Genomic DNA, 24231 nt, shown 5'->3' with positions numbered 1-24231 from the left:
CCGGGTGGAGAGGCGGAACCGGAAGCGCCTGTGTTGTGGGGCTCTGCGGGTTCAGTAGCGGAGTCCTCCCGGGGCCTCGCTCGCAGCCTGTGGTGTAGCTCTTACTCCGGGGGGTGCCATGGGGGAAGCGGAGAAGTTTCACTACATCTACAGCTGTGACCTGGACATCAACGTGCAGCTTAAGATGTGAGAGGATCTGGGCGCAGGGACTGGGATTGCTGAGACTCGGGAGCTGGGAGGCAGGGAGCTGCCGGCGGGGGAGCGAAGATGCTTGTTATCAGCCTGGGGGTCGGTCCGCGGGGCGGCCGGGAGGGCTGCGGTCGGGGGAGCGGAGGTGATCCGGAGCTTGGAGGGAGGCGGCGAGCGAGGACTGAGGAGGACGGCGGTAGCAGTAAGTTCCTAAGTCCCACGGGGCTTTACTTAGAAAGCTGTTGCTGTTCCCAGCTGCCTTTTTGAGGAGTCATTCCGGCTCATCTTACAGATAAAGAAAACAAGTCTGGGTACAATCTTCGTCCCACTGTTAATCATCGGCAGATATTATTTTATTTAAAACTGGGCTGGAAGGTGGACTTGGAGCCTGCAGGAATTATGGAGAGGTAGACGCCGGCAGGTAAGGTAGTTGAGGATAAGATGAGCGCAGAGATGTCGTACTAAAAGCACGGGAGGTGGTAGACGCCCAGGTTGAATCTTAACGACAGTCTAGCGTCCTTTGGCCAGGGAAGTTGGGAGTGAGTCTGAGATGAGGAGGGTTCCAGCTGCAAAGGAACCAGACTGTATGAGAAAGGGAAAGAGAGGCTTGCAGGAAAATCTTGGGGCATCACAGTTGAAGTCAAGGTCCAGGACATGACATTTTGAGATGGAGAATAAGGGAACTCAGATGGGGAACAGGTAGGACCAAGTTGAAAATTATGCCCATAGGAAGGCATTCTTATAGATGTATTTTAATGTGTGAAAACCATCACAAATGATTAATCCCAACATCATTCGTTAAATGTTTTGGTCAATGTTTAACAAATGTGCCTCAGGCAAGGGGCTGCATACCTGTGGTAAATTTCATTTTCTAAGTTGTCAGATGCGCCTTTGAATGATTGTTGCCTTTTATTTTCAGTAGTTACTTAGTTCAGACTCTGAAAAATCCTTTACTATTCATTTTGTGGTGGTGGTAAAAATAACGTGTCAGTAACCAAACTGTACCTTTGTGTAATACTTTACACAGCCATTTGAAGTAAGTTTTACAGCACACCAATAGATACTTAAACAAGACCTGTGTTGCCATCAGTCTGGTAGAGGGCTTTCTTTTAGTCTGATTCCTCTCAGTATTTCTTGGACACATGAGTGCATTTTTTGGAAACTTTTGAACACTAAAAGGAAAGAAGAAAAAATTTAAAAAAAAAACTGGTCCATTATTAACAGATGCACTGAGTATTTTGAGGCAAAGGTAAAACATAAATTCGAAGTTGGGCAAAATTCAGTGCTAACCATCTTTTAGCTTCTGAAACTAGTTTTGGGGAGGGCAGGAAGTGTTAGTTTAGACTCATGTAATCAGAGAATAGTAACTTTTAAAATTCTATTTCTTCTCCCCAGGCCTTTTCATCTATTTCTATGGTTTTAATAACAACTTGCACTTTGGTGTCTCTTTTCTTAGTTCCATAATTAAATATCAAACTGCCCGTAAGACATGGCCACTTTGGATGTCCCAAAGCACTTTAAAAGCAACTAGTCCAAAATCGAGCACATCATTGGCTTTCCCTTCTAACTCTAATCTTCTCTCTCCCTATTTTGGTGATTGTTAGCATCATTCATCTAATTGGTTGAGACAGAAAATGAGTCGTGCGGACACCCCTCTCTCACCTCTGCTTAATCATTCATAAGTTATCTTGAATCTACCTGCTAAATATCTTTGATCCATATTCCCTTTTTTACCCCACTGTCCTAGCTTTAGTTTACCTTTTTCCTTTTAATTTTGACTAAAATTCTTCCAGCTGATCTTGCTTTCAGTCGAACCTCTCCATTACGTTCTTGTACTCCTGCCAAAGTATCATAAAACACAAATCTGATTACATTATCTCACTTCAAATTGTTCAGTTAACAGGGTTTTGGGTGTTCATTTTATGTCAGCACTGGGCTGAACGGGTGGCTACTTAGCTTCATTATCCTTCTACTTTGCATTCTCATCTCTAGCTTTTCCCCTCACATGAGCTTTATGCTTTAGCTATACCAACCTGCGGTTCCCAAGACACACGGTCGTGCCTCTTTGCCTCTGTATATGCTGTTCTTTTATTCTGAGAAGACTCCCTGCCTCTTCGGCTCTCACCCCCGATGTGTTGTCCAGGCTCCATTTCAGGCATCTGTCTGGGTTACAAGTCCCTGCACCCAAGGCACTGTAGGTGCTGAGACCTTTTGACGTATCTTTCTATAGTGAGAAGAACATTGGCTTTGGCCTCTTCTGTCCTGGTTTTTATTCTCAGCTCTGTTTCTTGCTTTGTGATCCTGGATAATAAACTTGATCTCTGAGTCTCTGCTTCATCATTTATAAAATGATAATATGGTGAAAAGTAAGTAAGAAAGCATAAAATGCCTAGTACAATAGATGAGGTAATCTTGATGTCCAAGCAGTGTTCCCACCTCTTTTTTTTTTTTTTTTTTTTAATGGAGGTGCTGGTACTGGGGATTGAACCCAAGTCCTCGTACATGCTAAGCATGCACTCTACCTTTGAGCTACTCCCCACTCCCCCCACCCTTCTTTAGAGGAGGTACTGGGGATTGAACCCAGGACCTTGTGCATGCTAAGCATGTGCTCTACCACGGAGCCATACCCACCCCTCACCTCTTTTATAATCTTACATGTACCTTTTATGACTTAAAATGCTGTGTTTCTTAATTTAAAGAAGTGATCAGATAATACATATACGTACTTAAAAAAAAAAAACAAAAAGAAAGCATACAAAAAGAATATGCAGTTAAAAGATAAGTTTTCCCCACAGTGCAAGGTCTTAACATTTTCTTGTAACACTGTACTGTTTATCTTGTCTTTCATTTTTGGGCCTCTATGCCTAATATGGTAAATGCTGTGAAAGAATAGAGGGATGAGTGGCCAGCTTGAACTTAATAAAATGAAATTAATGCTTAGGAAGTTGGTGACATCTAGAAGGTAGACGAAGAGTTGGCAACAGGGTTTAAAAATAAGCCTAAAAGGGAGAAATATGTTGAAAAGATATGTTAGGATTTGAGAAGACCTTTAGTAAGTGAAAAAGTGACTTCAATTTCATTTATAGAAAAATGTTCAGGTAGCATACGGTTACTGAGCACTGAGACATAACCATAAACTCTTCTTAGTATTTATTGTGTATTTCCTTAAAAAAAAAGTATGTCTAAACATTGTTGTTTTCATGTTTCCAGAGGAAGTCTGGAGGGAAAGAGAGAACAGAAGAGTTACAAAGCTGTTCTAGAAGACCCGATGTTGAGGTTTTCAGGGCTGTACCAAGAAACATGTTCCGACCTTTATGTAACCTGCCAAGTTTTTGCAGAAGGGAAGCCTCTGGCCTTGCCAGTGAGAACCTCCTACAAGGCATTTAGTACGAGATGGAAGTAAGTTGTCTTCTTGCATTTGGTGGGTTCCAGACCATTATCTCATTTCTTTGTAGGTGTTGAAAGTAGTATTTGGTGGGGATTACAGAGGAATTTTTTTTTCCAGTTCTTTATTTTAATACCTATAAGCATTGATTGGATAGTTTAAAGCAGGGACCCACTCAGAAAGGAGTATACACAACAGTATTGTAACTGCAGTTGAGGTGGGCGTGAATTTATGTTTGTATGGAGTATATTGACATGTTTTCCTAAGAACTTGACTGATACACAAAATGACCCAAACCAAAAACAGATACGTAGCATCTTTAAGTTTGCGTCCATCCTGTGCCCTTGAAACAGAAACTCTTCCAGATAGTCTAAGAGGTTGTCTAGGCTGATATTTGGAGCTCAGATCTTTACAGTCATCTGTTCGGATCGGATGTTTATCTTAAATATGGATTTTTTTTTTTCTAAGTTCTTGGTTTATTGATGGCACATTAGCAGACCGTTGTTGGGACTTGAGGTGAATGCAGTGAACATGAGGTTCCTGTTTTCCCAAAATAGTATTGTGTGTCCTTAATATAACCTCCTGACACTTCTTGTTTGATCAGCTGTGTGCTGTGCAGTTTCCACGCTTGATCTATGGGTGGTGTTCAGTCGGCTGGGAGGCTTGGTTCAGAATACAGGCCGTGTGCCTCGCAAGGAAGGAGTCTGTGCCCGTGGTGTTTATGGAAGGCAGGGTGTGGCCACGGGGACTCCCATGCTCAGCTGTTGAGGATACAGCCCTTGACCAAGGTTGGCCTGGCAAGCTGGGAAAAGTTTTCCAGAGAGCTCAGAAGCCTGAGCCCTGATGATCTGGCTACACTGAAACCAACTATTTTAATGATGTAATTTCTTGAGTAGTCTTTTTGTGGCTAGATATACACACACAAGTGTGTATGATAATGTATATAGACTTGCTATTCTGGAAAATTGTCAAATCTGTAAAAGTACAATCATGTAATGAACTTGCAAGGCCCCATCACCTAGCTTCATTAATTACTAACTCAAGGCCATCTTTCATCTGTAACCAGTGTTATTTTGAAGCCAATTCCAAATATTGTATCATCTTAACTTAAATATTTCTGTATAGCTCTAACATACTACAGTATCATCATTACACCTCAAACAGTGCACCAAAATTCCTTAACTGTATCAGAGGTTCTTAAACTGGAATCAGGAAACCTATAAAACTCTGAAATTGTATGCAGAACTTTCTGTGTCTTGCACATTTTTACAGGTACAGAGCTCAAAGCCTTTATTAGATTTTCAAGATGGTTTGTGGCCCCCCAAAAAAGACAGAGAACCACAAATTTAGGTCTAGGAAGTCAACATTTATGGTGAATTCCACTTTTCTTGGTAAGAGAAGTTGTACGGCGGTTTTGTTCCACGTCTTGGCAACAAAGGAAATTAGAGCAAAAGCCAATTCTGAGTTGTCGGGAAATTAGTATCTTTCTCCTCTTCCTCTCATTTGCTGACTCCTCTCAACATTATTTATGTTTTGTGTATTTTCACAGATAGAAAAACTTTCATATGTGCTCTCTCAAAGTTTGAGTTTTTTAATATATATATTTTTAAACTGTGAAACTAATAAACTAAGTACTCTAAAATAATTAGAATGCCTTTTTAATTTTAATTAAAAGATTTAAAACAGCTATGTAGAAAAGAGATTGAGAAAATACCTCGTGTTGGATGAAGTTTTATAAGGATAGGCTTTTGTCTTATTTTAAATACACTCTCTGGGCTTAGGGGAAATATTTTCAGATTTTGTACATCTACTCCTTAGTACTTGAGTGAAGTTTTTACCAGTTCATAAAAACAAAAATTGCACTCCTGTAATAAATAAAAGCAAACTTGCACAGCTACTATTTTCCTTAAGCACTTACTCCAAAGAAGATTCTGTAGACTGTGCGGAAAATAAATTATACCATAAAAGGTTCTCTTGCTATCTAAATTTTTTGCATTTCCTTGGTTCAGAAAGTATTTTTGAGTAGTATGAGATTCCAAGTTATGTAAATCTGATTTCTGACTTTCTGATAGTTGTGAGAGTTTGAATAACGAGGAACTCATCCAAGTTCATCGGAATCTATTTTATCCTATCCTGTCCTGTCCTATAAAAAGAGAGCCTGTGGTGAGGGAAACCTGCACTTTCTTTAGCTACACTCAGGGTAAAATTTTCATTTTTGCTGTGAAATGCTGCATATTTCTAAGTTATATGTATGAATATTATTCTGCAGGCAAGTGCTTTAAATTTTTTTTATATTTATATTCTATTTCATCCCATGAAGGATTTGAAATGGCTCTAGAGACATTAGACATCAGACTAACAATCTAATCTAATTTAAAAATTAGAAAGTTAGGGTTTAGGAGTGCATTAATCAGCGTAGAGAATTAGTACAATGGTGTATGGGGGTGGGGATACAGATCAGACCATCCAAAATCAGGCTGTAGAATCTTGGAATGTCTTGAAAGTTGCCAGGTGAATTGAAGCCTAACTAAGAGTTGGGGCGTGGGGAAGGGTTGATGCCTGGGAAGGCAGAGAACAAAATGGTATTCCGAATACACAGCCTTTTGACGTCTGACCACATCTTTCCTTCATTTCTAGAATACCTTGGGCAATTTTCACACTATTTTTTAGCTGCAGATTTATATTTCTAAGAACTCTTCTACAGCAGTATGTATGTAAAATATACTGTATGTAAAACCGTACGTATGTAACAAGTATGTAAAACAGTTTGAACTACTGTTGCTTTAATTTAAAGAGATGTGGGGGCCTAGTGTTGGATGGCAGAGGGTTTGAGGCAAAGATTGCTTACTCTTATGTATTGTCTCCAAAGGACAGAATATAGAGGTGAGTATTTTCAAAGCTCATTTTGATTCTCACTGTCTTTTCTCTTTAACTTCAGTCTGGGTTAAGTAATCTCTTCGGTTTGTTCATTGGCGTAAGGTGACACTGCTTAGCATTTACCTGTCAGTCTGGCCCACTGTGTGAATAGTAATTAAATAATTCATTTAGCTCCTCAAGCTTATCTCCAGTGGAGAATGGCTTTTAAAGCACATGCTTTACTTTTTTAAGAACTTCACTGAAGAAAAGGATTTAATAACATTCAGATTCTCCTTTAAATTGATAACCGTCTCTGATTTTCCTGTCGGTCTTTGAATTTATAGGGTGGATGTAAATGTTCTGTTCTTTAAATCTGTGGAAATTCTGTTTAATTCCTTACTGATGCAGGTGTATTTGGCCTAGCCTGGGGTATGCCGTCTGAGAATAATTTTGAGTAAACAGAGAAACAATTCTCTGTGTCTGCTGGGTATTACTTTGTGTGTTGTTTGTATAGTTTCCTTTTGGGATTTTAAAAGCCGTCTGCTGTTTAAGGGAGTTGAAATGATCAGATAAATCCAGTGTGAAGGTTGAATTCAGATGAAATTTTGCAGAGGTGAAAAGACAGTAAAAAAAAAAAAAAAAAAGAGAAAGAAAAAGCTGTGCTGTCATTACAAAGAGCAAGGACCCCTTAGTGAAATCATATATACAAACATGCTTTGAAAGCATTAGAAAAACTAACAGCTAGCCTTATTGGTATTAATGCAGTAACTTGAGAGACGGAAATCTCACCTAAAAACTCGTCATGTCTGTTCAGGGCATGTTATGAAGCTAGCGGATAGTCTTCTTTGACCTCTTTAAGGTTTTGATTGTTCTTCTCTGCTTTTTTGGGATACTGCTGTGCATCATAGGGCCATATTCCACTCATCAGGGTTCTGAGGATGAGTAATTATGATTTTTTTTTTTCCTCTTCATAATTTAAAACTGATCTGGAGGGTGCGTACAGAAAAGTCATGGTTTGGTTCAAACAAGTGTGGCTCTATAGCAGGTTCAAGTGTTTTCCCGGAGTTTCATCAGCCACTTTCACGTCCTTGGGTCTCAGTGACATTTTCTGAGTTTCTTGATTAAGAAAGTAACCAGTGTTACTTTTCATGAACTGTGTTTTTCAAAATTTATTTCCCATGTGTTTTGTAGGCATGCCTCTGAGACACTGCAGGTTCATTTCCAGATTGCCGCAGTAAAGCAAATATTGCGAAAAAGTGCATCATACAGATGTTTTTGGTTTTCCAGTGCATATAAAGTTATGTTACACTGGACTGTAGTCTGTTAAGTGGGCAGCAGCATTACGTCTAAAAACACAAGATACCTTAATTTAAAAAATTACTTTATTGCTAAAAAGTCCTAACTACATCTGAGCCTGATATTAATACATCAAAGATCACTTACCACAGCTCACCGTAGCAAATATAACAACAATGAGAAAGTTTGAAATATTGCAAGAATTACCAAAATGTGACACAGAGACGCAACAGAAGCCCATGCTGTTGGAAAAATGGTGCTGTTGGTCTTGTTAGATGCAGGGTTGCTGGGAACCACAATTTGTAAAGAATGCAGAATTTGCAAAGCCCAGTAAAGCAAAGCAAGGTGTGCCTGCATTTGATGATGAGGTTGCTTAGAGCAAAGTTGAGGTGAATGCCACATTATTTTTTATACTGCTAACTTAATCTTTTCAGACATTTTCTCTGGCCAAACTTTCTTGTATGGTTTGTTAAATTAAAAAAAAAAAAGTTACGTACATGTGTTTGTGTTGACTTTGTCTCTTTAACTTTATGTTTATTCTGACTCGATTTCCACAGCTGGAATGAATGGCTAAAGCTACCTGTGAAATACCCTGACCTGCCCAGGAATGCCCAGGTGGCCCTGACCATATGGGATGTGTATGGCCCAGGAAAGGCGGTGCCTGTGGGGGGGACAACAGTCTCACTGTTTGGAAAGTACGGGTAAGCGTTCTCTTCTGTACGAATGTTGCAGCTTTCTGCCTGTTTCTTTTTGGAAGGGCTTCAGTAGTTTTATGCCCAGTCTGGTTCTCTTATGTGCTAGGAAATGAAACCTGTTTGGTCTCACATATGCCTCTGTCATTCATTCCTGAAACTGAACTTGACACACATTTCCTTCGGGATGTGCAGATAGATTAATTAAGAAGCACACTTTGTATTTCTCTGCTGTTTATGGTTGGTAATGTGATTTCCTTTTTTTGTTTTTCCTTCCAGTTTTATTGAGACGTAATTGACGTACAGCTCTGTATACTTTTTATGGAGGGGGAGGGAATTAGGTTTTATTTATGTCTTTTACAATGGAGGTGCTGGGGATTGAACCCAGGACCTTGTGCTTGCTAGGCATGCGCTCCGCCGCTGAGCTCTACCCTCCCCCTTGGTGATGTGACTTCTATTAGGAAATAGTCGTTAGAAACTAGAACCTTATTTTCAGAGGAAAAAGGGGCTATTTGGCATATACTGTAACTGCTTTGTTATAGAGTTTTTCTTCTTTGTCATAATAGTGACAGAAAGGACAAAAAGCAGGATTAAAAAGGACTAATTTGCTAGTGATGGTAATGATTGTAATAGACAAGTTCATTCCTGTTTTTTAAAATTTACAGGTAATAGAAGTTTATTGTTAAAAAAAAAAAAAGATCAACAAAACCAATAGCCCTGAAGTGTGTTTTCTCTCTATCCCTTTTCTCTTGGGACAGAGAAACCACTCTTCATCTTAAGAAAACTGTTGATCTTCTATTTTTTCTGTGTCTATTAATTGGAATTTTTCTCTAAAAAACTTGGTGTTTCATCAAGTATTGAGTTACTTTGGTATGCAGTTCCTATAGGAAAGGCAGAAGAATGTTTAATTTTTTTCCCCTTTAACAATTTTAAAAATAAGTTAGTGCCTTCGTAACTGGCAAAGGTGATGACTGATGGTTTTTGTGTTTAAATGTTTCAATCCATTACTGTTTTTAATCCTTTATAATTCTCAAAAACTCCCATTTTTGGTCCATCGGAGCCCCTTCGAGTTGAGCCCACGCTTTCCTGACAGTGCAGCCCTCCAGTAATCACTGGCAGCCTCTTTACTTCCTGGTGGACAAGCTATTCCAGGCTCCTTGGGCAATTTTCTGCCCCAGACCTGGAATCCCTGAAAGAAGTCCGCGTTTCCTTTTGAGGTGAAATGGTAAAGACCGTAATCTCGGTATTACCGAACTTCTTAATTTTCGCACATTTTGAAATTGAAAAATGTTAATTTCTGAAATTAGTTTTAACATCACTGAATATGAATGAGTATGCTCAGGTTTTTGGTATTTTTCTTTACTATTTGTGTTTACGTTTCTGTGAATTGCCTTTTGATATCCTTTGCACATTTTGAAAAAATTAAGGTATAATTCACATACCATACAATTCTTTGCATTTTTTTGAGTTGTCATTTTTCTTATTAATGTGTAAGGGGCCTTTATAAATTAATGATATTAGCCCTTTGTGTGGGACGTGTTACAAATATTATTTTTCCTGTTTGACATATTCTTTTGAACTAGTGTATATTTGTCTATTTGCTTGTGTACTTGCTGCTCGTGGATCTTAAATTATTATGTTGAATTTATCAGTTTTTATAAACTGATGGTGGTTAGGAATGCAGGTTATAGAACTAGTTTATCTGTGTCTAAAACCTGGCTCCTTTGCTTAGTATCTGTGGACCTTTGGGTGCAAGTTGTTTAATCTCTTTATACCTCAGTTTCTTTGTAAAATGAGATGGTAGTATGACCTCACAGAGTAGTTTACCATGATAAATTGCTAAAGACATGTAATGAGCTTCATAAATACTCAGTAAATATTAGCTGCCATTGTCTCTGAACTAGTCTTGCGACTTTTGATGCTGTTAATGTTTTAATTTTAGAGAGGGATGGTTATCCTTATTAGCATTCTTTTTAGAATTTCTCTTGATATTCTCTCTTTTATTAGATAAATTTTAATATTTCCTCAGTTTAAAAAAAAGCTCATTGTTATTTTTCTGGGAAACTGTATTGAATTGTGTATGTAAATTACATAGAAAATTGACACCCTTATAATACTGAATTTTTCTATTCAAGAATAGGGTATCTCAGAAGAGCTTCAACTCATGAATAAAATCTAGATGTAATTAATTCCATTTAGAATAGCTTGATTGCTTAGGAAGATGTAGGTATTTTAGTTTAATGTACCTATTAAAGAGATACTTATGATTGAAATCCATGCAGGAACAGTAATTCAGACATAGTCTGAGCCATTGTGGCTTCCGGTTTTAGATCTAATTTTTGATACAGTAGTGTGTTACAGTAGAACGGACGTATTACACAATCAGTATTGTTCCTTTCCAGAGTGTTTGTTCCTTTTTGCTTTCTGTACCGGAGTGGGATTTGCTTGCCACACAGAAAAGGATGCACAACAGTTTATTCCTCTTAGTGGTTAAATGTTCTTGAGAAGCAGCCACATAGACCTCTGGGTTTTTCTTGCTGGCCTCTTCCTAAGTGGTTGACTTCTGAAAGATCAACAGGCGGTTCCCAGGGAAACACCTCTTTTAGCACTGGTATATATTTTTGGTTGACCTTAGAATATGGTTTCAGGAGACACTCTGATTAGACTGTAGGTGTGAGACCATTGAAATGTCCACAGAAGTACAGTGTGATGACCTGCGTAAAGCCAAGTAAACTCTTTCTCAGGTTGACATTTGTGACACTGTTTTACTTGGCTTTTGGCAAGTTTTTAAAAAGTACATGAAATCAGTAGTAATCAATCTGTATATGGGAATTACCCGGTAAGGTCCTTAGACTGGCACCTTCTGGCATTCTCATTAATTCAGTCAGTCTGTGTTGGGGGCCAAAATCAGTATTTTTAATAAGCTTCCTGAGTGATTCTGTGAAAGGTAGCCTATGGACCACATTTTGAGAAGCACTGCATTCACTTTTTCATTGTAGTCTGTTGTTTGACTTTTGCACGTTGTTCTTTTCAAAATTTCTCCCTTTATTCCATCCCCTGGTAGCCACTTTATTTGTATTGCTATGCATATCCCAGTAGAAGAAAAATATCTTTACCTTCCATCTAAACCATGTTGGAAACATGTATGAAAGGTAAACCATAGTATTTGTTCTATTTCAAAAAGTGATCAAACCCTAGAGATTTCTGTAAAGGTAGTAGGAGCAATAAATGTTAGTTAAACTTCAATTCATTTCTCAAATATGAGTCATTAACTTACTAGTTTCAGACTACCTGCCACATCTCTACTAAGTATACTCTTTTTAACTTGATATTTTTGTTTAAACCAGCTCAGTTTTTTTTAACTTTCATTTAGTTTAAAGCAAAAATTACTATCATTACTATATATGAAAAACAAATATTTAACATTGGTGGATAATGATAAAAAGTAAATACAATGAAAATAACTGTGTTATTAAAGTTTGGAAATTGAAACAAACAAAAAAACCCCTAATGAAACACAAATGATAGTAAATCTATTTGACTTGCAAAATATGCATATAATACTTGCAAAAAAAAAAGTCTTTTAATTAGAATGGTTCTGTTTGTGCCTAGTTGGATATAAGGAGACGGTCAGCTCACTGTCAGTTAATTTAAAGATAAGATTTTACATCAGCTTGTTTTTCATTAACCAGTTCATCTCCCATACAGCTGTAGGACAGTTAGCCAAATGCTAACATTAGATTTTTAATACAGGTCTATGGTTATTTTGCACAGTGGTGAAGGAATGCAAAAAAGCTAGATCACCTATTATTTCCTCTAGGCTGATGCTTATAGTGACCTTTAGCTCAGAAAAAGGAAACCTGAAAAGCCCTATGAAATTAAAATAACTCCTCCTTCTCCCTGTGTCCAGGGGCCTTTCCTTGAAGGTGAACTGGGTTGCGGTGCACATAAACCCAGGCACCCCACCCCCAGCATGGTACTGGGCTTCCATGCAGCTTCGGATTGTGGGAGACTGGTACCCAGGCTGCTCTGGGGGCTGCGGCTGGGCGCAGACATCCACTCGTGCTGCTGGCGCACAGCTGCTTCTCTGCATGGGGTCGCTCCCATGCGGGGAGAGGCAGTAGCCTGGGTCTTCCGGGTGGCCTCAGCAGGAAGCCTGTGCAAATTTCCTTCCACGTACCATTAAAAAGCGTGTCGTGTGCAGCCACATTCTCATGACTTAGTTAGGCAAACAGTTCTTTAGATCTTAGTTTCCTCAAATATTTCTTAAGCGATGAATCCACACCCAGGTACATGCTCCCCACCCCCACCTTGTTCCCTAAATAATCCCGGTAGGGACTTGGCATCTTTTTAAAAGTGGGCTTCAAGGTGTCAGTTATAGTTGTGTTGTATCATCAAGGACCCTGTGACTACCAGCTCTTGCTGTCTGCTCATGTTTCTTTTGTCTCCTTGAGTCAGTGTGTAGTGGTGCTTCTTGGGGGAATAGTGTGATTAATAATTGAGAGACAGCTCTGTTAGGACATGGTTGGAATAACGAATTGTCCTCATTTTGAAAGCCTAATTGTGAGGTTCCTAAGTAGCTAAAGAATGGACCGATCATTAGGTCAAACTGGCAAAGGGCCATCGGCGAGCTGCAGATCTCTCTCGCAGATGTCGTTTCCAAACGTGGATTCTGAAGTCGGGGCAGTTGCTGCTCTGGTGTCTCGGCACTGGGAGCTGACGTGTCCCCAGCAGCTGTTGCCTGGGCCTCTGCTGGCATCTGAGGACCCTGCTGTACCGTTTCTTCTGTCTTGCCTCTCTGGCTTAATTTCCCAAGTGGACCTGATGCTCTGAGCCTCTTCTGGCTTGCCACCTGGGGGCTGTGTCACTCTCTGCAAAGGTTCCACTAGTGTCAGAGGAAAGTAATGTGTTCACCTGATCATTTGAGTCATTTGGCATCACCCCTACTCTCCATGTCCCTGATCCTTAAATCTTCTCTCCAGATCCATCCCACGGCACCAAAATCATTTAGTAAACTGATTTGGTGCCAAAGGTACTTACTTTTGATTTGGCTAAGCCAGACTTTTCACTTGGGGATAAGGACGTGGCGAGGAGGAAGGTATATTTAACGATATTCATTGAAAGCAGTGTTCTGACCTCACTGTACCCAGTTTCTTAGAGACTAACCAGGTTTGCTTGATGTTGAATCTATATCTCAACTGAAAGGAAAAGAAAATGAACTTTATAAAAGGCTTTTTTTGGTCATATAACTTTTTTTTTTATCTTTAACGTGATAGATAAATATTGAGCATCTTAATTCTTCTCACCTGGTCAGTGCATTTTGTTTTGGGCCTATAAGGGAAGCTTTTGTGGATACGGTTGCTGGGTATTACCTGTTTATTGCCAACCTTAGATGCCTTAACATACGTGATCTTTACTCTTATAGCGCTCATGAGCTTATAACTGGCCTTTATAGTTCCCAACCTAAATGTTTATGGCATCATTACTTACATACATTACATTACATAATTTTCAGTGAAAATCCTCTTTATTACCTCAGGAAAACCTGCTAAGAAATTTTCCAATAGTCAGAACGTGTAATAGCTTAAAAATGTACGTAAACCTTTTACAGTTAGCACAGTGTTTTCAAAGATGAAGAAAATGTGTCGGTATATCCAACGTGTACCTTATTTTTTTAAAAACATATTGCATGTGAGAGTATGCAGAATGCTTTGGACTCGCCCACTCACCTGCACACACTTCTAATCTTACTCTTTCCATTGCAACTGACAGCCTTCCCTTCCAGCTTTGGGAGGATGTTGCTTGAGCAGGTGTCATGTTGTTCGAAAGGCTTTGTGAAACGACACTTGAAAAAGGAGGCCACTCTAACGGAAGACTGTAATGCCCTGTAAAAAGCAAACACAGAAACTTGACAGCAATGTTTTAAAAACATAATTGTCTAAAGCTCCTTTATGAGTTTGTTCAACCTTTCTCTGGATCTTCTTGGTAGCTTTTTTTTTTTTAATATATTTTTGTTGAAGTATAGTCAGTTTCCAGTGTGTCAGTTTCTGGTGTACAGCATAATGCTTTGGTCATACACATATTGTTTTCCACCATAGGTTACTACAAGATATTGAATATAGTCCCCTGTGCTGTACAGTATGCACTTGGTAGCTTTTCGAAGGAAGCACGACGATCAAGTTCGTGTAGTCTTCCACTTGAAAGCAGGATCACCCAGCTCAGGCTGACTTCTGACTATGTGTTAGATTTCTGATTCATAGACATGGAAATTTTTTTCTTAATTGAGTCCACTCTTCCCTTTTAATCATCTCTCTTACGGAAAAGAAGATGGGAAAAATAAACCTGTGCCTCGTGAAAAGGAAAATAATGGCTAACATTTATCAAATACTTATTATGTGGCAGGCACTATTCTAAGTACCTGTTACTTGTACTGGTTTATTTACTTTTTCTAACAACCCTGTGAGATACAGTTACTCTCTATAATCTCATTTTATAGATGAGGACACTGAGGCACAGAGAAGTTAAGCAATTTACCCAAGGTCCCGTAGGCCATAGATGTCACAGCTGGAATTCAAACCCCAGCAGTTTAAGTCTACCCTCTGCTGTGCTGTATTGTCCCTTAAAGTAGAAAGTTATGTAATTATTTAAATTTTGGTTTCAGTCATTGTAAATGTGACATTCTCTCATTGGACTGAAATTTGGTTTCTCTTTCTAAGATCTCCACTGAAGTGATGAAGTGTGTGTGGTCCATTCCTGAGCCTTCTCTTTTTCCACTCGACCTTTAGAATCTCTGTAATAGTTCTAACTGCTTGGAAGAAAAAAGACGGGCATGTGAAAAACAGTGTTATGTGGATTTCAGTTGCTCATTTAATTGCTTTACAACCCAACCCACTGGAGGCTTAAAGCTTGGCAACAGAGACATATATTTCCTTGTGCAGAATTCTCTCTGTTTAGGAAAGTAAAATTTCCCATAATGGGCTGCGTTAATTTAATTCTGCCCTGAACATTCTCCTTTTTATCCAGCATGTTTCGCCAAGGGATGCATGACTTAAAGGTCTGGCCTAACGTGGAAGCAGATGGATCAGAACCCACAAAAACTCCCGGGAGAACAAGCAGTACTGTCTCAGAGGACCAGATGAGCCGCCTTGCCAAGGTAAACGCGAAGCCCTGGAAACGGGTGGGCGGCTCTGAGTGGTGTCTGTTAAAGTGTAATTGACCTTATGAATTGTGTCAGATTGCTTTTTAATTTAAATTTATCTTTTAATAATCATCTTATTAAAATATAGTTCACATACCATAATGTTCACCCTTGGAAGGTGAGTAATTCAGTGGTTTTTAGTGAATTCACAGACTTGCACAGTCATCACTATTTACTCTTAGACCATTTTCATCAGAAAAGTAACATGTGCCCACTAGTAGTCATTCTCCATTCCCTTCTCCCTCCAGCCCCGGCAATGACCAGTCTACTTTCTGTCTCTGTGGATTTTCCTATTCTGGACGTTGCATATAAAGGGAATCATATAATATGTGGCCTTTTGTACGTGTAGTTTCAACAGATTTGCAAAGGTGGAGTTCTCGGCGGCACTTTCCAGATGACCACCTGCCTTTTTTGGTGGCATAGTCTTAAAGATGCGCGTGTTCCAAGCTAGAGACTCTTACATTGTTTAATAGTGGGAATAAGTGCTCGGATTGGCTGTGTTTTGTGCTTCAACGTAAACTTTTTGTTGTCAAGTCCATCCTGTACCTTTTTTGTATTCGTCTTTTACGGAAAAATGATACAACTTCCTGATGAGCTTTTTAACAGAATTGCTATGTCAACTTCTCCCTCCATAACTAAATAAATACAATTTAATTTTCAGTTCAGCTACTCATTCTGGGAATTTTTTTTTTTACATTCTTACATGGGATATAGGAAAGCTCTCAAGCTTTTCATATGTCTGCCTTCTCTTTGAGAGTTTATCTTGATGATAAACTTTCAGTGAAGCTACTCTCTGACTTTTCTCAGCCTTGAATAGTTAGTAGAAATTTATCAGAATCAGCTCATTTACTGGCTGTGGGTCATAAAAGCTTATATCTCAAATGCAGGAAAACCTCTTAAATTGTTTTTTAAGAGCAGTATTCATTTTGAGACTGAATATTGTGATTTATATTATGGATGTTATTCTAAATTTGAGGGGGAATGAGCAGAGTCAAGAAATAAAAAGCTGTGTAATTGTACAATTCATCCACTTTGTTTCTCTTATGTTGAACAAATTATTTAGGCTTCTATTCACCTGTTTCCTAATTTTTTTTCCCAATTATTTTTGATGGAAAGTTCAAAAAACATTTTTAGGACAACTGGCTTTTTCAGACAACAGTGTATATGCAGTATTGATTTGTTTGAACTAGACCTTTTAATGAAACACAATGTTATATGTTTCTCATTTTTATCTTTTGAATTTTATGTTAGGAGAAAAAGGTATGACTAGATAATCATCAGGTTTTCTATGATTGAAACAATAACTCCCTTAAAGAGTTGTATGGATTCATATTTATTCTTTTGATTATCAGTGTACAATTGCAAGTTTAGAAATGATGGCTAAGCATACACAAAGCTAAGTGAGCTATTGGGAAGAAACCTCCCTAACGTTTTTGTTAGTTGATAACATCGTCAATGGTCTAACTTCTTCATATTGGAGAGGATGTTAAGTTGAATACTACTTTTTCAAGAGATAGAGAGTTAGTTGTTAAAATTTATGTATTGCCCAGAGTGGCTAATCGTTTTCAAGGACGTTTTTAATGTACTTGTTTCGAAATCTCTAAAAAGGGGGTAAAAATTAAGAAGTATTTTGGATAAAAATTGGAGATGAGCTCCTTTCTGAGTTCTTTGTCCTTAATAAAATTCTGCTTTTATCTTCTGAGTAGAGTGGAGACTTCAGAGCTTTCTGTGCTGTGACGGCTGGCATTCGTGTTTACTCATGTCCCCCAGAGACTGAATAGAAACCGTTAAAACCAGTCATTACTTTTCTTAAGGAGAAAAAGACATCATGTTTGTAGCAGTTTTGAGGGAACTGCTCCCCCTTTGAAAGAAGCTCTTTTTATTTTTTTGGCACTTGGGCTAACTCTTTACAGCAGTTGGTCATGCTTTTTGAGGTTTCAGAACCTGTTATATCCCTGTTGAAGATGAATGTGTTTTATAAATAATGTCTTTGGTTTGATGAAATTGGAAGCTTGAATATTTTTTCAGTAGGAAGAGCGCTGTAGTATGAGGCAAAGATTTGATCATCCTACCAACTCAGAGAAAATAGTTTCTAAACCTGTAAAGTCAGGTGTTTTTTTTTTAAATGGATGATTTTAAAATCATCCTGTGTAGCTATTCATATTCTAACGTTCTAAAAGTACTAAAACAGTAAATAATTGGGATTTTTAATTTACTGCACCTTAGTGAAGAATAAACATGCAGTCATCACTTGGCAGGTGTGAATGTGTTCTGTGCCTGTCATTCCTTTTCTTCTGTAATGATGTATGCCTAATGATCTGCCTGTGCTCTTTGATTTTTTGTTTGTGTTCTTGTTTGATCAGTACCTGCTTCTTTACTTAAAATTTTTTCAGACTGGCTTCCTGAGTGTTTTCCTTGCTTTATACCAGAAAAAGTATACTTTGATATTTGTGGTGGTCTTAACTTGTAAACTTACCAGAAAGAGTATACTTTGATATTTGGTATGTTCTGAATTTAAAATTGTACTTTCTGGTGGGGGAGGGTACAGCTTAGTGGTAGAGCTTGGGCTCAGCATGCACCAGGTCCTGGGTTCAACGCCCAGTACCTCCACTAAAATAAATAAATAAAATAAAGTACCCCCCCCAAAATAAATAGCAAATATACTTTATGTATTTGTTCTTAAATTTGTGCCTTCCCTCCTCCTCTCATTTTTCTGGTTCCACATTAAAAAATTTATTTGGTTAGATTGTAATTATCTTCCTCAAAACATTTTGAAATTGTCTTTGGTATAATACTTTTAAAACCTGGGAAAGAATATATATGCTCGTGTTTCCATTATCATATGAAAGGAACAGATTACTTAGGTTTCTCAGACTACATTTTAAGGAAAGAAATGAATATTCAAATAGATGAGGTTTAAGTGGTTAAAACTGAATGGTTTCTTTCTTGTTGCACTTTGATTTTCCAGCCTGTGAATTTACTCTGATTGTATCTAATTATTGAGAAGGTGGCTTAGGAGTGAAAAGGTGTACATAAATCTTAATTAATAGCAAAGCATAGTTACTATGCACTGTACCCGTGAGCCAAAGTAAATAGTATGGTGACAGTTTTCAAACTGCAACGTAGGAAAATTTGTTCATTTAAAGAACTGCTGTAGCCTTGGCTGCCTGGGGATAATGGGACACGAGGACTGTGGAATGACGATGAACTATTTAAATGGCCTATGAAGAGGTGGTGTTAGATAATTATTAAGCAAAGAACCTCAAGCTGGACTAAATATTCTTATTTCGACTTACTGCTGAGCTCTGAAAGTTGAATTATAACTGCAGTATGAATAGCTGAAGTTTAAAGGCCTGATTTATAGGTTTAACATTTTTTTTAAAGTCAAATCCTTTCAGAATGGTTTTAGTGGAATTAACCTCTAATGATTTTATGTCATTTTGTGAACATGCCTAGTTTTCCTCTGAGGAAAAATTGAGTGTGAGAAAAGGAAACAAAACTGAATAGTCTTCGGTTTAGTTCTTTTTTAAAACTTGCATTTCTTAGACTTAGGGAACAGGAAGAAAATTAATGTATTGAAATATGCTCTTTTCCCTCATCTTCCTCATTGTCTTCTTTTCCTATCTCTAAATTTTCCTAATTAATTTTTTACTAATATAATATCTTTCTGTTTGAATTGATTGAGAAAATAATCAAAGGCCAGACCTCTTGGGCGTTTGTTACACTTTGATTGTCCATGACCTGGCCTTTTAATGATTCTGGGCTTCAGTTGAGCAGATTCACCCATTGTTCCATCTGCTCCACTTTTCAGCTTGTCGTGTTGTAAGAGTTTTATGACTAGGAGGCATATCCACCTGGGGTTTTGGATGTGACTACCAAGCTTTAGGGTTTGATTTATATTTGGATCCATGCCTTTAGACATGAAAGGTTAGTGCAAAAGGATGCTTCTCCGCTGTCTCCGTTTCGTTTCAGCAGCTCTGCCTGATGCCTTTGAAATGTGCTTTAGTTTCTGTCAGTTTGATTAAGAGGAGGCAAAGAGAAAGTAACGACTAGATGAAAAATGCTTTGTGGTCTGTGTGGCGTGGATAGGTTGGGTCATGTTGAGCAGAGTGTATAGATAGGTAAGCGTTGCTGCAGTGGAGTTGTGGTTAGATGCGGCGCGGTTTCAGGCTGACCCTCAGATCGCCTGCATACGGTCACCCTGGGTCCAGAGTCCAGGTTTATAACAATAGGGACTGGATTTTTTCTTTCTTTCTTTCTTCCTTTCTTCCTTCCTTCGTTCCTTCCTTCCTTCCTTCCTTCCTTCCTTCCTTCCTTCCTTCCTTCCTTCCTTTCTTCTTTCTTTTCTTTTCTTTCTGGAATAATTAGTACCTTGAGAATAGGTTCTTGCCAATCAAGTCAAAGGATTATTTATAATCTAGAACGGTGCTGTCTGAGCTAATAGCCACAATTCACATGTGGCGACTTAAGTTAATTAAAATTAAATAAAGTTGAAAATGCATTTGCTCTGTTACCATAATCACGTTTCAGGTGCTTAATAGCCACCTGTGGGCAGTGCAGGTATGGGATGCTTCCACTATTGCCAGAAGTTCTGTTGTGCACTGCTGGTCTGGAGTGCCAGTGGACTAATTCGTAATGGACGAGTAACCATATTATCTTTCTGGTAACTGTATTACCATGTCTGCTACCCACAACACCATTTTTCAAGGCAACTTGGAAATTAAATCAGTCTTCAGGAGACTGTTGATTTCTTAGTGAGCCATGAAGGAGCTAGCCTGAAGGAGCTACAAAGTTTGTGAACTATTTTCTCTCTGTTTGGGGAAATCTTTAAAGGACTTTCTCTCTTGACATTACCTTCCTAGTTCAGGGTCACTTGAATATGCCGGCTACACTCTGTATTTTGAATAAACATTGACAAATTATCTTGATCACAAGATAATCCTTTGCAGCTGAGATCAAGGTAACATAATTTTCTGGTTGCACAATTTTGTGAAATGGGATTGAGGCTGTTGATTTTAAATTATTTTATAGTGCTGTTTGACCTACTGAAACATTTGTCCTTGGAAGAAACTGTCTTACATTGAATAGTACTTGTCTTGAGGTATTAATTAGAGGAGCTTACTGAGATTTGTATTTTAAGTATGTGGACAAGTCCTCTTTATCTCCACCATCATCGCTTGCTGTGTCTTCTAAATGTTGTAGATTTAAGAAGTGTATTATTAGGTTGATGCTGTCATTACTATTAGTGCCAGCATGAGTGAGAATAATAATTACGATAATCACCTTGCATATGTAAATTGCTTTAATAGCTCCAAAACCCATTAGCGTAGATTGAGAACTAAAATGGAGAAGTAGTTAAAATCATGGCTTTGCAGACCATTTTTCATTCAGATTCCAGTTGTGTCTCTTGTTCAGTTGTAATCTCAGATTAGCTACTTAACCTTTGCTAAGTGTAAATTCCTCATCTGTGAAATAGGAATAATGGTTAGATCTTCTTTTTTTTTGAGTAATTGTGAGGTCTGTAAATGAGATTTAAATATTTAAAGGATTTAATATATTGTGGGGCAATACTGAGCAGTAATAAATGTTAGTTGCTTTTGTTACTTTATCTGATCTGCTTTTAACAGTTGTCATGATTGCACTTATACATTGTTTTTTAACTCATGAAATGTGCGTTATTTTTAAACCATGGAAAGATGGAAGCTTAATTAAGTGATTCAACAGTAAATTATGGAACCAAGACCTGAAATCTGGCAGTCAGAACCCTTGATTCGTAGCTCTCATAGTGACTCATTGAATAACCAACTAGTTGGACTCCATTCTCTCTGTTAAGTATTATTACTATTATTATTATTATTACTATTATTATTATTTTAGCTATTCTGAAAAGGAAGCAACCTCAGGTACAATTTTCTCTATACTATAGCAAGGTGGTTAAGAATACATTTCTTGGGTTCTGAATTGATTTCTACCTTGAAGTAGCTTTGTTAAATAATTTTCATGAGTAAACTGGCACTCTGAGTTAAACCAGTTTAATAAAATAAATTATTTAATAGGACCTATTAATGATCTGTTTCCTCTCATTATAATTATGTAATTTACTGTTTTTAGAATATAGCACTAAGTTCCTGGAGATAATTTCAATTAATTTTATGTTAGGGTTTTTTTGGGGGGAAGGTACGGGGAAGTTGGTATTCTTTGTAATATCTGTACTTAATAGTAGGTTTCTTTACATTTAAAAAAAAGTGTCTTTTTTTCCATGAGTGATAGTGATTTAAATTATAGCTGAGGTAGCTTGATAATTTTTGCTTTTCCATCTTCCAACCAGTTTACTTAAGAACTGCTGTTATGATGTGAACAGATTATCAATGCATTAGTAGGCTAGCGTAGCGATATAGAAACATGACTCTGTGACCCATGATCATTAACCCACATCTAAGTACATGTACTTACAAAATGCATACAGGATTTTGTCTATATGTATGTTTGTTACATTTACATTGCATCCACAATGTAAAACAGAGCAATTGAGCCTTGACCATATAGTGATGAGTGCAGTAGAAATAGTTTCATGTTCTCAGAAAAATGTGCGGAACCCCCTTTACATATTTTGTCGATCATAATGTGCCTTAATGACCAGAAACAGAACAACAACAAAAAACCTCCGTTTTTTTGAAATGTCTGCATTTTACAGGAATGAAAACAGTGATCAAAAAGAAAAGGTATTAATGGGGATATTTTTGTTACTTCAAAAGTGAAAAAAAGCAGAATCCTGGCTATAAAATTTGAGTTGGGCAGAAGAGTCTCATTCTCTTTCATTTCCTTCCTCAGATGTTTTGTAAATGACAATAATAAAGGACAGGATTATGATGACAGCTGGTAGAGTTATTCACGGCTATAAAACTTGTTTAGTGGTATCACTGATTTCATCAGAATACCTCTTACTGGTTTTTGTGTGAATAACATGTGTAACTTTTATAAGCTTACTCTATTTGATCTGATTCTGTGATGCCTTTCTTTTGTGTCATAAAGGAAGAGTTTGGGAATTTCTTGTAAATTTATTCTTGCTGATGCATGGTAGAATCTTCTTTATCAGTCACTTTGGTTTCCTTACTGTTGTCTAAGATTGTCAAAACTTTTAGATTTGTCTTGAAATCAGTGGTAGCAGGTAGACTAAATTAGTTTTTCCCAGTGTAGGATGGAGCCCTGAAAGAATATTGATTTATGTTCTGTGAACCTGTTCTATCTTTACAGTTAGTTTCTGCCAGAAGAAAATAGAAACTAACATGCTTGTAAGACAAGATTGATCTCTGAGAAGTTAAAATGAATGAAACTTACAAAGCAAATAGCCCTCTTCCCTGAGTAAGATACACATGTAAAGTTTCAAAGTAAAAGTGAAGATTTGTGGCTAAGACTTCGTTGATCAGGATGGTAGAAGAAACTCCTGTGCTTTGTAAGAGTTAAATGCATCGGTGTGTATGCAGACTGTAGCATACAGACACGACTCCTGTTTTAATCTCAGTAGTTCAAGTGATTTCTATACGAGTATATTTTGCCTTGAACTATGAATTACTGCATAGCTTGTATTTGATTTGACAGAGGTTTCTCAGTAGTTCAAGTGATTTCTTCTATACGAGTATATTTTTGTCTTGAGCTACGAATTACTGCATAGCTTGTATTTGATTTGACAGAGGTTGGACTCATTGTCTTATGTTTATTGAAGAATTAGCCTTATTTTAATAATAGAAATCTGTGAGGGAGCCGTTATGCGTCCTGCAGATGGACTAGCTGACCAGTCACGGTATTCTGTGGAACGAGTATGCGCTAATTTAGCTTAGCTCTAGCCGGGCTTAGGGAAGTGCTACAGCTGAGAGTCACATGACAGCCTTTACCTTGAAAGAACTTAGCGAGAGAAGGCATGATGTAGCTGAATAAGCCCAGTCCTTTACAAACATGCTGGAAAAAAGTTAGGCTTGTTTATGGTAGTACCAAGCACTTTCACTGGCCAGTATTTCTGTAAATATTTCAAGAGAGAACTTTTGAACATCCACATAGGCTCTGTGAATCTGAAAGCTTTCTCTCTGACAACAGAACAGACTGGGATTTTTTTTTTTTTTTCTTTTTTTGGTTTGTGTTTTCAAGTGGCAGAGAAAAGAAAAAAAAATACAACTTTTTTTTTTCTCCTTAGATTCCCTAAGAAAGCATATGTGTATCTGACCAAAGCATCATCTGTTGTATAGCTAATTTTTTTTTGGAAAAATCCGTTTATCTTGTAACTCCCCTAAAGCTTCTTGATGTGAGTAAAGTTTGAAACCTGCAGCCGATACATTTCTCTATATAGGAGTTTTTATTAACCATATATTGAAAAGTGGCAGAATCATTTAATTTATATGGGTCTTTGTCTTGACCTTGTTCAAAGACCCTTGGAATTCCGAAACAATCTGAGAGAAAAGAATTATGTTAAGACCTGGTTTTCATTTCATATGGTTGGGTTAAATTAATCAGATGGGCCTTTATTCTTTGAGGTTTTATTATGAAATAAAGTAACTTTATTTAGCATTGTCTTGATAAATACTAATCTTGTGGTTTTTTTCAACAACTTCCCCACAACTAAT

At 37.7% G+C, this 24231-nt stretch overlaps 1 protein-coding gene across 3 annotated transcripts in view; it reads left to right on the top strand.

Moving 5' to 3' along the window:
* The first annotated feature begins 14 nt into the window (after positions 1-14).
* PIK3C3 (phosphatidylinositol 3-kinase catalytic subunit type 3) overlaps positions 15-24231 on the top strand; it is a 116675-nt gene continuing 92458 nt past the window's right edge. For all 3 annotated transcript variants that reach the window (XR_010378653.1, XR_010378652.1, XM_010975489.3), the window contains exons 1-4: positions 15-186; positions 3400-3588; positions 8284-8427; positions 15442-15571. Coding sequence is in view for 1 of the 3 variants with exons in the window: in XM_010975489.3 (XP_010973791.2) it covers positions 119-186; positions 3400-3588; positions 8284-8427; positions 15442-15571 (531 nt within the window). In the remaining 2 variants the exon portion in view is untranslated. The remainder of the gene's footprint in view (positions 187-3399; positions 3589-8283; positions 8428-15441; positions 15572-24231) is intronic.

The sequence above is a fragment of the Camelus dromedarius genome, chromosome 32 (genome assembly GCF_036321535.1).
Source record: "Camelus dromedarius isolate mCamDro1 chromosome 32, mCamDro1.pat, whole genome shotgun sequence".
In the NCBI taxonomy this organism is placed as follows: Eukaryota; Metazoa; Chordata; class Mammalia; order Artiodactyla; family Camelidae; genus Camelus; species Camelus dromedarius.
The sequence above is the reverse complement of the archived record's forward strand: the minus strand, read 5'-3'. Positions and strand labels throughout refer to the sequence as shown.